The following is a 16,742-nucleotide window of genomic DNA, read 5'->3' as shown; positions in this document are numbered from 1 at the left end:
TTTGGGTCTTCCAAACATATGGAATGTCCTGATTGCTAATGATTTATTTATCAGATCATTTTTTAAGCTCCACCACACCAGTGGTGAACAGTGTTACCTTTGTCCAACCATAACAATGTACATTAGTTATACCTTAGTTAAGTTTTGTATTTAAGACATTTCAGGCACAGCAACTGGGGAACTATCCTCCATAAACACAATTTTCCTTTGAATACCTTCCTGATGACATTATTGTTAAAAATATAGAAAACCTGCTACCTCCCGAATGCAGACCTACTATGAATAAGCAGACTTGGAGACCACTGATGCGCGAGAACTCCTGCATATACGAAAATATCCTCTGCACAGTATACAATATTTATTCAGCCATTCATCCTTAGAGTGCTTCTCGCAACATAATTCATGTTGGTAGAGTTGTTGTAGTGCATGTCATGACATGTCTTTTTTCATAACTGTTCACAAATCTGGGTTCCTTGGCTTGACATGATTGAATGTTAAACTTAATTTGATTGGTTCATTGTGCCCTGGAGTAAGCATTCTTTCATAGTTTGAACCTTGCGTCAAGGAAGTTTAACATGTGCCATTATAATATGGGCTATCTAGAAAACCTAAAATGACTGATTCCCAGCATGGTTCATCAATAGAAATTGATTTTATTTGGCAAATACAACCTTGTGATAGGGATGAAGGCAATTTATTTTGAAAGTTACAATGTATATCAGATTATTAGAGCTGGGAAAATGTTAATGGAGATACCAGTAACTGATTTTGAAACCAAAAATGGTGTTAAATACAAGTCTGATGTACATGCTGGATGGACAAAAATAGATGTCATGCCGGTCAAGCCCCCATTTCAGTGGTATTTCAAAATTAAATGTAGAAAAGGCAGAATAACAAGCCTAATTAAAATCAGACAATTTAAATGTAATGCCATTTTCATTTTTTTTAAAAAATAATTTAACCCAGCATGATCTTGTGATTCAAAACCATACAGCCATTCATAAATTTAATAAATAAGAATCTAGAAATGAAACTTGAAAGCAGAGATATTTATTTTATCAAAATGCTTCCATCTGCACAAGCCATGATTCCTGCAAGTCCTAAAAATCTGGAAATAAATTTTAATGGCCTTGAAAAGCCATGGAATTTTTCAAAACCTTTCAAAGTTTTGGAAACGTCATAGAATTTCTGACAATGGAGTTCAAAAAATTAATATGTGCTAATTTCATAGAGCTTTGTTAAATGGCCCTGGAAAAGTTTTTGAAAAGTCATGGAATTTGTTTTTGTTAAGTCTGCAGGAGCTCTGACAAGCTATGGTATTAATGGACTTAAAACCCTAGTACGGCCGCCATGTATAGCCTATCGTGTGCTGAAAAATGGCGTTAAACCCTACAACAACAACAACAACAACAACAACAACACCCTAGTACAGCATAATGGAACAAGTGAGAAATCTAGCATAGTATTCAGGAAAGTGAAACTTTGGCAGAGCTTTCATTAATGAAAATTCTCATTTTGGAGCAGAAGTATCCAAAAGACAATACCTGTGAGCAGTGAAAAAATGTATATAACAACCAAAAGAACAGTTTCCAAATTTGTTCCAACTGGTTAAGGTAGTTATTATATGGTGCATGAGATAGCATGAGGTATCTGTGACCTGCATTTCATGATTTATTGAGATTCATTACATGATTCATAGGCATTATTAGTGGTCATAGTGTATGTCACTCCAAGGTTACTAAAAACTTATTGCTTCAACCAGGTCACATCTGTCTTTTATAATAAATAGTTGCGGAAGCAGATTTTATGAACATTGACTTGAGGCAAAGGAAATTCTCTGGTTTGTGTCAACTTCTAGTACATCCTCTTTGGTATTGTTGACAAAAATGTTCAATAATTTTGTTTTATGTCATTTAGATCTTTTCACAAGGGCTAGCATGTCAAATGATAAGATCACTTTAGTCCGAATTATTTTCTGCATGATAATTAATATTTGCAATGGCTGTTGGAGACTACTAAAAGTTTCATAGAGGCAAACTATGCAAACATTGATTGTGTTCTGTCTTTTTTGGTTCTCTGGTCATATCAGAAGTCCTTATGGGATCGTCTTTTGTCTGTGCCTGTCTGCCCTCTTAAACTTATTGGAGGATTGAAATAAAACTTTACACACACATCCATCCCAAAGATTTCTTAGTCCTAAATAAAAATGATGCCACTCAGTCATCCAAGAAAGCGATCATATTGGATGTCTTCATCACTTCTGGTCCTGACAGGATATTTGCTCCAAAATACAGTAGTCATTAAAAGACTTTTTATGATATCAGGTTGGGCCTTAATGAAAATTATGCAGATTTGACATTCAGTATGGAGGCCATCTTGAAGACTTTATAACACTACTTCATATAAATGGAAGGTCAGTTCAGTATGGGGTTTTCACCAGAAGACTTCATATGATGTCTAATTGATCCTCAATAAAAATGGTGCCAATCTGATATCCAATATGGCAGTCAGCTTGAAAATCTTGTTACTGCTAATTCTCCAGACTTAAAAGTTATATTGATATTGGGGTTTTCACCAGAAGACATCTTATGATGTTTATTTAGACCTAAATGATAATGATGCCAATTTGACCTAAAAGGTGTCCCCACCCCGGTTGACATCTTGAAAGTATTATCACTGATCCTTCTAGATGGATCTTCATATTGTCATGATGTTAGCACCAAAGAGTTTTTATGATGTCTTGTTGGTCCTGAGTGAAAATAGTGCCAGTGTACCAACTGTTCTGGCTGCCATGGCAGCCATCTTGAAGTTTGTCTTCTCAATGGAATGTTATATCAACATGGGGTTTTCACCAAAAGACTTAAATTTATGTTCCTAAATAATAATGATGCCAGATGTTGCCATCAGGATTACCATTTTGAAAATCTTTACTTCTCCAAGATGAATGGTCATTTCGACATGGGCTCCTCATGAACAGGTTTTTCATGATATCAGATTCATCCAAAATGAAAACAGTGATTGCAACTGTGGCAACCATCTTGAAAATCTTGTTCATGCTGCTTCTCCTAAACAAAAACACCACCAGCTTTCCTATATTATCTGTTTGGTCTTAAACGAAAATGATGCTAATCTGACATGCAATAACATCAGCATGATGCAAAATCCCTCCTGAATGAAAAGCCATGTATACTCAGGGACTTCATATGCTATCTAGTTGGCCCTGAATGTTAATGGTGCCAATCATACATCCAGTATGGCTGCCATGATAGCCGTATTGAAAATCCTGTCTCTATTCCTCCTGAATGGATGGTCATATTAAATTGGGGTTTTCACCAAGAGCTTCAGCTGTGTCTAGTTGGTTCAAAATGAAAGTGATGCTGGTCTGATATAAAATATGGCTGACAGTGGCCAGTATGAAAATCTTTTTAACACTTGTGAATATCAGAGAATGTTTCATCACTTAGCAGTTCAAAAGAAGAAATGGTCTTATCTTGGTTTCCAGTAAATTCTTTTCAGAGAGTAGAGTGTCTGTTCTTTTGAGGGATTCTTGTTACCTTACCTGGCAACTAAATTCAGAAGAGCATATGTTGAACCAGGGGTGCAGAAATTTTGTCAAAATCAAGTTGTCCATGGACTAGTAAATAAACAAGTTTACTTGTCTGTACAAGAGACACTTGTCCGTATAACAAGAATAGCAGAAGACAGGACTGTTAAAATTTGTGCTTTTATTAAGCTGTACTATTTAAGCGCATGCAGCATGGATCTGTGCCCATTAAAATATACTCCATATTTAAGTTTGTCTTATTTTTGGAGTTTTATTGTTAGGGTCTAGAAATCTAACAAGAATGCATTCTTGGTCTATAAGTGCTGAATCAGTGTTAGCATCAGAAAGGTTGAGTATGAATTTAGCTCTAGATATTTTACCCTTGACATTTTCAGTAGGACATCATATATACTGTTGATGAAATATATGCCTGCAGTTTTCTTATGTGTTAAGTTCCAGGACAATACCCTTTTTTTATCTGAACGCCACAAAAAATTCATAGCATTGTTGTTCTCTGCTTTGCTTTGGCATATGTATGCTGTGTTAAACAGCTACTTATAATGCTCAGTTTGGCTCTCATTGTATTGATTGATCACTGTCTAAATCACCCACAACTCTCATTGTATTGATTGATCACTGTCTAAATCACCCACAGCTCACATTGTATTGATTGATCACTGTCTAAATCACCCACAACTCTCATTGTATTGATTGATCACTGTCTAAATCACCCACAACTCACATTGTATTGATTGATCACTGTCTAAATCACCCACAGCTCACATTGTATTGATTGATCACTGTCTAAATCACCCACAACTCTCATTGTATTGATTGATCACTGTCTAAATCACCCACAACTCACATTGTATTGATTGATCACTGTCTAAATCACCCACAGCTCACATTGTATTGATTGATCACTGTCTAAATCACCCACAACTCTCATTGTATTGATTGATCACTGTCTAAATCACCCACAACTCACATTGTATTGATTGATCACTGTCTAAATCACCCACAGCTCACATTGTATTGATTGATCACTGTCTAAATCACCCACAACTCTCATTGTATTGATTGATCACTGTCTAAATCACCCACAACTCTCATTGTATTGATTGATCACTGTCTAAATCACCCACAGCTCATATTGTATTGATTGATCACTGTCTAAATCACCCACAGCTCACATTGTATTGATTGGTCACTGTCTAAATCACCCACAGCTCACATTGTATTGATTGGTCACTGTCTAAATCACCCACAACTCACATTGTATTGATTGGTCACTGTCTAAATCACCCACAGCTCACATTGTATTGATTGATCACTGTCTAAATCACCCACAACTCTCATTGTATTGATTGATCACTGTCTAAATCACCCACAACTCTCATTGTATTGATTGATCACTGTCTAAATCACCCACAGCTCACATTGTATTGATTGATCACTGTCTAAATCACCCACAGCTCACATTGTATTGATTGATCACTGTCTAAATCACCCACAGCTCACATTGTATTGATTGGTCACTGTCTAAATCACCCACAACTCTCATTGTATTGATTGGTCACTGTCTAAATCACCCACAGCTCACATTGTATTGATTGGTCACTGTCTAAATCACCCACAACTCACATTGTATTGATTGGTCACTGTCTAAATCACCCACAGCTCTCATTGTATTGATTGGTCACTGTCTAAATCACCCACAGCTCTCATTGTATTGATTGATCACTGTCTAAATCACCCACAACTCTCATTGTATTGATTGATCACTGTCTAAATCACCCACAGCTCTCATTGTATTGATTGATCACTGTCTAAATCACCCACAGCTCATATTGTATTGATTGATCACTGTCTAAATCACCCACAGCTCTCATTGTATTGATTGATCACTGTCTAAATCACCCATAACTCTCATTGTATTGATTGATCACTGTCTAAATCACCCACAGCTCATATTGTATTGATTGATCACTGTCTAAATCACCCACAACTCTCATTGTATTGATTGATCACTGTCTAAATCACCCACAGCTCTCATTGTATTGATTGATCACTGTCTAAATCACCCACAGCTCATATTGTATTGATTGATCACTGTCTAAATCACCCACAGCTCACATTGTAATGATTGATCACTGTCTAAATCACCCACAGCTCATATTGTATTGATTGATCACTGTCTAAATCACCCACAACTCATATTGTATTGATTGATCACTGTCTAAATCACCCACAGCTCTCATTGTATTGATTGATCACTGTCTAAATCACCCACAGCTCATATTGTATTGATTGATCACTGTCTAAATCACCCACAGCTCTCATTGTATTGATTGATCACTGTCAAAATCACCCATAACTCTCATTGTATTGATTGATCACTGTCTAAATCACCCACAACTCATATTGTATTGATTGATCACTGTCTAAATCACCCACAACTCTCATTGTATTGATTGATCACTGTCTAAATCACCCACAACTCTCATTGTATTGATTGATCACTGTCTAAATCACCCACAACTCTCATTGTATTGATTGATCACTGTCCAAATCACCCACAACTCTCATTGTATTGATTGATCACTGTCTAAATCACCCACAACTCTCATTGTATTGATTGATCACTGTCTAAATCACCCACAACTCTCATTGTATTGATTGATCACTGTCGAAATCACCCACAACTCTCATTGTATTGATTGATCACTGTCTAAATCACCCACAACTCTCATTGTATTGATTGGTCACTGTCTAAATCACCCACAACTCTCATTGTATTGATTGGTCACTGTCTAAATCGCCCACAGCTCACATTGTATTGATTGATCACTGTCTAAATCACCCACAGCTCTCATTGTATTGATTGATCACTGTCTAAATCACCCACAACTCTCATTGTATTGATTGATCACTGTCTAAATCACCCACAACTCTCATTGTATTGATTGATCACTGTCTAAATCACCCACAACTCACATTGTATTGATTGGTCACTGTCTAAATCACCCACAGCTCACATTGTATTGATTGGTCACTGTCTAAATCACCCACAACTCTCATTGTATTGATTGGTCACTGTCTAAATCACCCACAACTCTCATTGTATTGATTGATCACTGTCTAAATCACCCACAACTCTCATTGTATTGATTGGTCACTGTCTAAATCACCCACAGCTCACATTGTATTGATTGGTCACTGTCTAAATCACCCACAGCTCACATTGTATTGATTGATCACTGTCTAAATCACCCACAGCTCTCATTGTATTGATTGCTCACTGTCTAAATCACCCACAGCTCACATTGTATTGATTGGTCACTGTCTAAATCACCCACAACTCTCATTGTATTGATTGATCACTGTCTAAATCACCCACAGCTCACATTGTATTGATTGGTCACTGTCTAAATCACCCACAACTCTCATTGTATTGATTGATCACTGTCTAAATCACCCACAACTCTCATTGTATTGATTGATCACTGTCTAAATCACCCACAGCTCACATTGTATTGATTGATCACTGTCTAAATCACCCACAACTCACATTGTATTGATTGGTCACTTTCTAAATCACCCACATTGTATTGATTGGTCACTGTCTAAATCACCCACAGCTCACATTGTATTGATTGATCACTGTCTGAATCACCCACAACTCATATTGTATTGATTGGTCACTGTCTAAATCACCCACAACTCACATTGTATTGATTGATCACTGTCTAAATCACCCACAACTCACATTGTATTGATTGGTCACTTTCTAAATCACCCACATTGTATTGATTGGTCACTGTCTAAATCACCCACAGCTCACATTGTATTGATTGATCACTGTCTAAATCACCCACAACTCTCATTGTATTGATTGATCACTGTCTAAATCACCCACAACTCTCATTGTATTGATTGATCACTGTCTAAATCACCCACAACTCTCATTGTATTGATTGATCACTGTCTAAATCACCCACAACTCTCATTGTATTGATTGATCACTGTCTAAATCACCCACAACTCACATTGTATTGATTGATCACTGTCTAAATCACCCACAACTCTCATTGTATTGATTGATCACTGTCTAAATCACCCACAACTCTCATTGTATTGATTGATCACTGTCTAAATCACCCACAACTCTCATTGTATTGATTGATCACTGTCTAAATCACCCACAACTCTCATTGTATTGATTGATCACTGTCTAAATCACCCACAACTCTCATTGTATTGATTGATCACTGTCTAAATCACCCACAACTCTCATTGTATTGATTGGTCACTGTCTAAATCACCCACAACTCACATTGTATTGATTGGTCACTGTCTGAATCACCCACAACTCACATTGTATTGATTGGTCACTGTCTAAATCACCCACAACTCACATTGTATTGATTGGTCACTGTCTAAATCACCCACATTGTATTGATTGGTCACTGTCTAAATCACCCACATTGTATTGATTGGTCACTGTCTAAATCACCCACATTGTATTGATTGGTCACTGTCTAAATTACCCACAACTCATATTGTATTGATTGGTCACTGTCTGAATCACCCACAACTCATATTGTATTGATTGGTCACTGTCTAAATCACCCACAACTCACATTGTATTGATTGGTCACTGTCTAAATCACCCACAACTCACATTGTATTGATTGGTCACTTTCTAAATCACCCACATTGTATTGATTGGTCACTGTCTAAATCACCCACATTGTATTGATTGGTCACTGTCTAAATCACCCACAACTCACATTGTATTGATTGGTCACTTTCTAAATCACCCACATTGTATTGATTGCTCACTGTCTAAATCACCCACATTGTATTGATTGGTCACTGTCTAAATCACCCACATTGTATTGATTGGTCACTGTCTAAATCACCCACATTGTATTGATTGGTCACTGTCTAAATTACCCACAACTCATATTGTATTGATTGGTCACTGTCTGAATCACCCACAACTCATATTGTATTGATTGGTCACTGTCTAAATCACCCACAACTCACATTGTATTGATTGGTGACTGTCTAAATCACCCACAACTCACATTGTATTGATTGGTCACTTTCTAAATCACCCACATTGTATTGATTGGTCACTGTCTAAATCACCCACATTGTATTGATTGGTCACTGTCTAAATCACCCACAACTCACATTGTATTGATTGGTCACTTTCTAAATCACCCACATTGTATTGATTGCTCACTGTCTAAATCACCCACATTGTATTGATTGGTCACTGTCTAAATCACCCACATTGTATTGATTGGTCACTTTCTAAATCACCCACATTGTATTGATTGCTCACTGTCTAAATCAACCACAACTCACATTCTATTGATTGATCACTGTCTAAATCACCCACAACTCACATTGTATTGATTGAACACTGTCTGAATCACCCACAACTTCTTTTTCTCAGATTTGGCTTTTTCATTATCAAAGTTTACTTGTATTGTACTTTGATTTGTTGGGTGTGTTAAGAGCATTCTTTCCTTGTGATAAACTACCCTGCAAACAATCCACTGTTTTTTTTCTGCAGTTGAGAGGCATTTCATACATGTATTAGTTCATTCAACAAAGGACCATGAATTTTATCACATCTGTAATTAAGTAAATTTTCAGGTCAGCCTCATTAAATGTAGCTAAAAGTACCTAAATTTGTATTAAATGCTTTGTGTGAAACAAATTAGTGGCTTTTAGCTACAATTAATAACTTTATGATGCTGTGTAGAACTTAGTTACTTTACAAGATCTGATTGTTCAGTCTTTGTTCACCTTGAACCAAACAACTCCTGCACCAATGAATATTTAAACTACCATTCTCTTGTTTTTATCATATTCCTAGTCAAGTTTAGTTTTAACCTGTTTTGTTGACTTTTCATTCAGTTTTTCATCATTCACCCCTAGTTTTATAAGAAAATAATCCATCAGATGCATTCCCAGGAAAATTCGTTGTAGTCACTTATAATGGTTTCATGGAGACCAGTGATTGATTCAAAACTACAGATTCTTTGTGGAAGCCCAGCCAATGAAATTCATTCTGATATAACCATCACAAGATATCACCTAAACCAGTACTGTCTACTTCCACTGGTTGTATCCACAGAAGCTACAGCTGGTTTCAGTCCTAATCGATAAATTTCAGCATACATTATGTAAATATACACGGTACCAGTACGGTACTTGATGTTACTATGAATACCACTTATAAACATTGCTCAGACAAAAGGAGAACCACTGCCTTTTCAAGTTACAGGCTGCATTTTACTTGTCCATCGATAAGTAATCTTGCAAAATTTGCTTGCCATAAAAACAAATTTCCAACTTGGACAGTACAGAAAATAGATTTCTTCACCCCTATAAACCATTGGTGTCTTAGTTTTTGGTGTCAGCCACTGTAGCCACATCTGATAACTTTATATCTTGCTTATTGTGCATCATTTTTTATATCTGAAGTTCTTTTTCAGTGCCTGAATCTGTAAATGATGAGATGGAAGCCTTAGAACATTTCACAAGGGAATTCAGAGATAGGTACTGGATGTCTTTCAGTATATTATTTATTCTTAACATTTTCAATTAATATTAAGTAACAGTATTAAGTATTATGCCACATTCTTACGCCTTGAAAAGTTTTCATCAAAATGTAAGTGAATTTATAATTAGCTGATGCCTTATGTTCAGAGTTAAACAGGTAAAAGAAGATTTGTAGTTTGTTTGATTTTTGCCAGAAAGTTATTACACCTTACTAAGATAACTTGCTTATAAACATTAATTGTAACATCAATAAAATAGTGAAGGAGGCTCAGATTTAAGTAGCAGTTGGGTGTGCGAGTACTAGCAACTTTCATCAGAACTTGGGAATAAGAAACCTGAACAACTGATGGATTTTAATATTGCGGATGTGAAATTTTAACAATGTACATTTGATATAAATAAAGTTAACATGCAGGTACTCCAATGTTGTTGCATCATTAAATGTGCTGTCTCTTCCCTTTTAAGATCAAATCATATGCATCCATCATCAGCAAACACAAATGTGCTAAAAATCCATGGCTAGAATTTCACTTGGGAATTCATAGAAATAAATTTGTACAGGTTATACCGCAAGAAATTGATTTTACATGGTAGTATACACTTCATTGATAGACTGACTCAAAACTTCATGTTTTTTGTACTAATAAATACAATAAAAGTATTACATGTCAAATTTTTTAAAATCAGCCAAAAAAGACAAAAGACAAAAACTTGTGCATTTTATTAGAACTTACTAGTTATTTTCAAGTATATCATGGCAAATTTTGAGGAACAGTCAACATTTTAGCCAGATGTAAAACTTAAGAATTGTATACCATGTGCGGTTCAGCAAGACATTAGGCTTACCCAACACCTGGTTGTTAGTGTGATGTCAGCACTTTCATATACAGTGGTCCCCCTCTGGAAACCCACTCAGAAGACCTAAGAGGTTCTCTGGTTGGTCTGATCTGATTGCAAATATGGTTGCCATGGTGGCCATCTTGAAAAATATTGTTATTGCTGTTCCTATTGAGAAAATCATTTTTCAGAAGACAAATTATGATATCTGGTTTGTCCTGAATAAAAATGGTGCCAAGTGTACTCATCCTGAATTTAAAGTCATATCAACATAGTGTTTTCACTGCAAGGCTTCTTAATGGTATTTAGTAGGTTCTGAATGAAAATGATGCTGATTGAACAGACAAGATGGTAGCCATCTTGAAAATTTTGTTACAGATTATTCACCAGAATTGATGGTCATATTGTCATAGGGTTTTCACCAAAAGATTTTTTATGATATATGGTTGGTCTTAAAGAAAATGATGCCCAACATATATCCAGTAAGGCTGTCACAATGAGTGTATTGAAAATTTTGTCACTTATTGCTCAGAATGAATGGCCATATTAATCAGGGATTTTCACAGAAAGTTTTCTAATGGTGTCAAGTTTGTACTAAATGAAAATAGTACCAATTTTGCAATCAGTTTGCTTGCCACAGCAACTAATTTCAATATCATGTCACTCAAGAATATCAGAGATGCTTTCAGCACTAGAAGTTAAAAAAAGAAATGTTCTTATATTGAATTCTCATAAATTCATTTTGTACACTAGAACATCAATCCTGTTGAGGTCTCTTGTTTAAACGATTTAAAATGTGTAAATATCTACATGTTCATATTGATTGGAGCAAAACCAAGTCTTCCTTTGTTATCATCAATGTCCCTATTATGTTGTCAGCTTTTACAAAATGGTATCCATAGGTGTTGTTTTATACACCAGCTAGATACTTATGGTCCTCTTTTGACAATTGTATACTCATTATTCTCACTACAACAACGTTCTTTTGCATACCAGGGCCCAGGAGTGTGGAATGAATTGCCCACTGAACTTAGACACAAAGACACAGTGATCCCATTCAAGAGTGATCCTAAAACTTACTTATTTCCACTGCAAGAACAAACTTAAAGACCTAATAATGTTCCCTACCTTAAATATTTTCAGCTTGTTTTTTGGGATTTTTTTTAAATTTCATGGTGTCTTTTTTTGTAATAATATCATTATATATGTTTTTTTTTATGTTATTGGTGTTGTCTAATATTGTAAAGCGCTTAGTGCTTCTAAAGATTAGGCACTATACAAAGTCCTCATTATTATTATTATTATTATTATTATTATTATCCAGGCACAGGTTAATAAGGAATCTTTTCTCACTTTTTCTTTTGGCCATTTCAGATATGGGGAATGTCATCCGGTGTTCTACGTTGGATCACTGGATAATGCAATAAAGGACTCATTAATGTGTAAAGCCAAAGATGTAAGTGCTTATGCTGGTATATGTATACACAGGCAAAGTTATCACACATGGTTCGCATATATAATGCATATGTTAGTCACGCAGAGATAAAACATAACATGCTTCATTATAATTTAGATATAGCAACTTGCAGTATAGCTCTTGAATTTTTTGCAACCCCTTCAGCAGTTTCTCCCAGATGAATTTTTATTATTTTATTGCCCAGTAAATAAGTTTTATTTGTTAGCTCATTTTTGCCTGAACCAAACTGTCATTTACAGGATAAAGAAAGAGGAATCGCTTTGGGCAGTTAATAGCTCTATCACCAGCTGTATCCCTAAGAGGGATCATTATGGCCTGATTTTTACCAAGGGAACTAGAAATAACTTGCCCATTTTTTTGCTTTGTATTTCTTAAGTCAAGCTAAACTTTGACCAAGCTTTCAGTAAATTATGTACATAATAGTCTCAGTTTCAGGCACCTTATCGAAATATAAGCACACACAGAATGGTACAAAGTGATTTACTTTTCCATTAACCCATACAGTATATATATAACCATAAAATCAATTGAGAACTCCCATCTTTGAATGTAATCTTTGACAAGGTGAAGGAAAAATGCTGGAAAAAATGGGTTAATTTGCATTTGAGTCTAAATGCACTCATAGTGTTTTCCTCATAACAACGTAGGTATTGTTAGGATCATTAAGGATCCATCAATCACTTAATTCATTCCATCTTATTCATTGTTGTTTTCAGTTTGGTATCATTTCCATCACTGCCATTGTCTTCTTCAGTTGGTATTTCAGTGCCATTATCAAATTCATCTTCAACCTATTCAAGTAGGAATTATTGTTTCCAATGGCTCTTCAGAGCTTGCTGAATTTTGTAGCAAAAATGTTGCATCATGCAGGCTGCATGTCATTTGTCTTCACCTCCAAAGGGATGCCACCATGGAGATGTCTACGGTCTTACTGGAACACAAGTACCATTTAAGGTCTGCACCTCTTGAGGTAGAAACATTCTTTGGAGTTCTCATTCCCTCCATAGCATAACAGGATTTGAAGGACCAGCAAAGGGTAGTCCTTGGCAGGAGCTCCAGGAATGTCAAAGCCAGCCAAGAAGTGCACCCACCCAGACTGAGCTAAGGGACCTACTCCCACATTCTTTAAGCAGATGCAGTCTCAACAGTCTCCAAGTTCTCTGGCCCATCATTCGCTAGGCAAGGTGGGGTGGAGAGGCCAAGAGAGAAAGTCTTTGTGTGTGCTTCTCAGCCTTCCCCAAGGGGCTAGGGGATCGGTTGGAGGGAATTGTATGCTCTCCTGCAACATCATCCTTTTCCCAGTGTACTGACAGATATGTTAAGTACTTTTTAAAGGTGTTTGGATGGGCAGCACAGGCAATGTGTGGGTCCACTCCACTTTAAAGTATGGATACTGGCTTCATTTTTGGGAACATCATCCCTTATCACTGACTCCCATCTTCCTTCACCAGTCCTAACTGGCTCAATTAAGAGAAGTGCACACCATATTCTGTAGAAGGGCACAGTTGAGGGGTGGAAAATGACTTCAGCTTTCTATTCCTGGATCTTTCTGATATCAGAAAAGGTACTTTTGGTTCATAATGGACCTTTCTGCCATGAACATATTTCTCCAGGAAGAGTGTTTCAATATGGATACTACCACCTCAATCAGGAATGCCATAATGCCTTTCCATTGGGCAATCTCCATTGATCTTTAAAATGCATACCTTCAAAGTCCCATCTTTCTGCCACTCAGAAAATACGTTTTTGTCTCAACCAAGGGGTATTTCAGTTTCAGACTCTAACATTTGGTCTCACCTTTACCCCAGAGTTCTTACCAAAATGAGTAGGGTAGTGACAGCCCTCTTGAAGTCTTTAGGGATTGCCCATCCTTCAGTATTGTGACACTTGGTTGATGTACATTGTCTCATATATTCACATTTGAAGGACCTGTCCCACTGTTGGTTGACAGTGACTCATCTTAGTCTTATCTCTAACCTGAAGAAGTCTATCTCATCCCTTGTCAGGACTTCATATATGTGGGGATGAATTTCCTTAGCAGGATGCAGAGGTTTCAAGGAGGGCTCAACAGGATCAATCGAATCCTGCCCTGCTTAACAGGTCCTCTGGTCAAAACCTTGTTGTTGGCTTGCCTTTACCTCTCTGTCTTGGGAACTCAGAACTCAGCTGCAGACTTTGTTTCCCAAAGGAGAGTTTTATTGTGCCCCTCCCCCCTCCAGTTCCTGCTTTTTGCAGACTGGAGACCAAACAATAATCTAATATCAGCTTAGATACCCCTGGAATTCTACTTTTAACACCACCAACATTGGTGGCTAAATTGTGACCGGTCTCTGACCAGAGTACCATTTCACACCATTGAATCCCACTTCTATCTGTATGCCAAGGCATCATATTCTGGACAGGATAAACAACTCAGAAATGTGGAGAGTGTTCCTGGCCATAGAGGTGTGTGAACCTTGGGTTTCATCTTGTTATGGTCACCCCCAACATCAGAAAGGTACACAAGCCTGAAAAGTGGGCAAAGAAAAGGTCACTCTCAGTCTGCCATATTCCAGGTAAGAGAAATATCTTGGCTCAGAAAATCTGTCTAGAGCGGGGACTGTATGGTCTTCATGAAATGGTCTCTACAATAGCATGATCAGTTTTCTAACTCTGAAGGAGACTCTTAAGGAACTTGTTTGACATGAACCTGAACAAGAAGCTACCCGTATATGCCTCAGTTTAAGCTGGTATCATTTATGCATGTATGCCTTCCCACCTTTTAATATATTGCTGCAGATGCTCCACTAAGTCAGGATTACCACTTTTTGGCTCATCCTTCTAGCTCCCCTGTGACCCCAACAGTCATGGTTCAGTGATTTCTCAGACTGTTGGTAAATGAGCCAAGGAAGTTACCACAGATGAGGAATCTGCTCTCACAAGATGCTGCAGATTCTCTGCCTTAACACTTGGCTCATCTCATGTGATAGTCTGCCCAGACCAGTTTATGAAGTTGCCAACTGGATTTTCCAGGTTAGGAAGCAATCTCATTCATGAGCTTATGGTGCAGAGTGGAAACTTTTCTGTAATTGGTGCAGTAGGAAACACATTGACCCTAGCTGTCCCTCTATTAATGTAGTTACAGACTTTATTCTCCTCATTTTCAAGGAAAAAGAATGTTCTCTATCCAGTATTAAAGGTGATAGGGTAACCCTTTTTAACGCTCTCTAACAGTTCCTTTAGGGTTCTGCCACAGAAGACTGCCAATTGTGTCATACTAATTTTTCTAATTTCAACATTATGAGCTTTAGAGACCAGCATCTCCCCAGCTGATGCCTAAATGGAATCTTTTTGTGTTATTTGTTTACATTGTCAGAATCAGGCTGTATTTTTCCATACTACACGGCTTCCTACTGCATGACGTGTGTCTAAAATAAGTTTCGTATATTAGCAACTACTTTGTAAACAAACCATGTACACTAATGTAGTAAACACTTTAGCTTTTGGTTGATGAGATTTGTTTGTGAATGAACTAAACAAGTTGTTTTCATCCATTTGAAAGTATAGATGATAATGGTAATGTTGTGGACGAGTTTACTGAGTCACAAACAAAGCTTTCAAACAAGCAAACAAATGAACATGATATTTGCAATGTCAGCAACAATACGAGAGATGCAGTAATTAAAAATACCATTGTAATCATTTTAAAGTTTTTTAGGAGAAATATTCAAAATATTTTGCAAATAGAATGGTTCAGACTATGACCAGCACTCTCTAGGGTTTATAAAAATAGCATAGAAAATCATATTGAGGCCAAATGCTGTTGTATATCTATCATACATGTACCATTTTACAAGTAAGCTGAAGGGGCCCCGAGTGGCCTAAAGCGCTCTCTGTTACGGATCACTGCCATCTCACCTCTGTCTGCGTAGGTTCGAGTCTCGGATTCGGCCAATGTGGATATGTGAAAAAGCTTGCCAGTAGCTTCTCAAGGGTCGGTGGTTCTTTCCGGGGTTTTCCCGGGTTCTTCCTCCACCATTAATACTGGCCGCCATGTATAAGCCTATCATGTGCTGAAAAATGGCGTTAAACCCAACAACAACAACAACAACCATTTTACAAGTAAGCTAAAGGGGCCCCGAGTGGTCTAAAGCACTCTCCGTTACGGATCACTGCCATCTTACCTCTGCGCTGGTTTGAGTCTCAGATTCAGCCAATGCGGGTATGTGAGAAAGCTTGCCAGTAGCTTCTCATGAGTCGGTGGTTCTTTCCAGGGGGTTTCCCCTGGTTCTTCCTCCACCATTAATACTGGCTGCCATG

General features: G+C 37.1%; 1 protein-coding gene across 1 annotated transcript in view; it reads left to right on the top strand.

Annotated features, from left to right (window-relative positions):
• The window catches only part of LOC149807077 (FAS-associated factor 1-like), a 101,945-nt gene that overhangs the window by 31,566 nt on the left and 53,637 nt on the right, over nucleotides 1-16,742 (top strand). Inside the window, exons 9-10 of the mRNA XM_089961557.1 lie at nucleotides 10,063-10,126; nucleotides 12,341-12,422. Coding sequence (XP_089817683.1) covers nucleotides 10,063-10,126; nucleotides 12,341-12,422 — 146 coding nt within the window. The remainder of the gene's footprint in view (nucleotides 1-10,062; nucleotides 10,127-12,340; nucleotides 12,423-16,742) is intronic.

This window comes from Sinohyriopsis cumingii, chromosome 1 (genome assembly GCF_028554795.1).
Source record: "Sinohyriopsis cumingii isolate HCF-2022 chromosome 1, ASM2855479v2, whole genome shotgun sequence".
NCBI classification, from domain to species: Eukaryota; Metazoa; Mollusca; class Bivalvia; order Unionida; family Unionidae; genus Sinohyriopsis; species Sinohyriopsis cumingii.
This window is presented reverse-complemented; position numbering and strand designations above follow the sequence as displayed.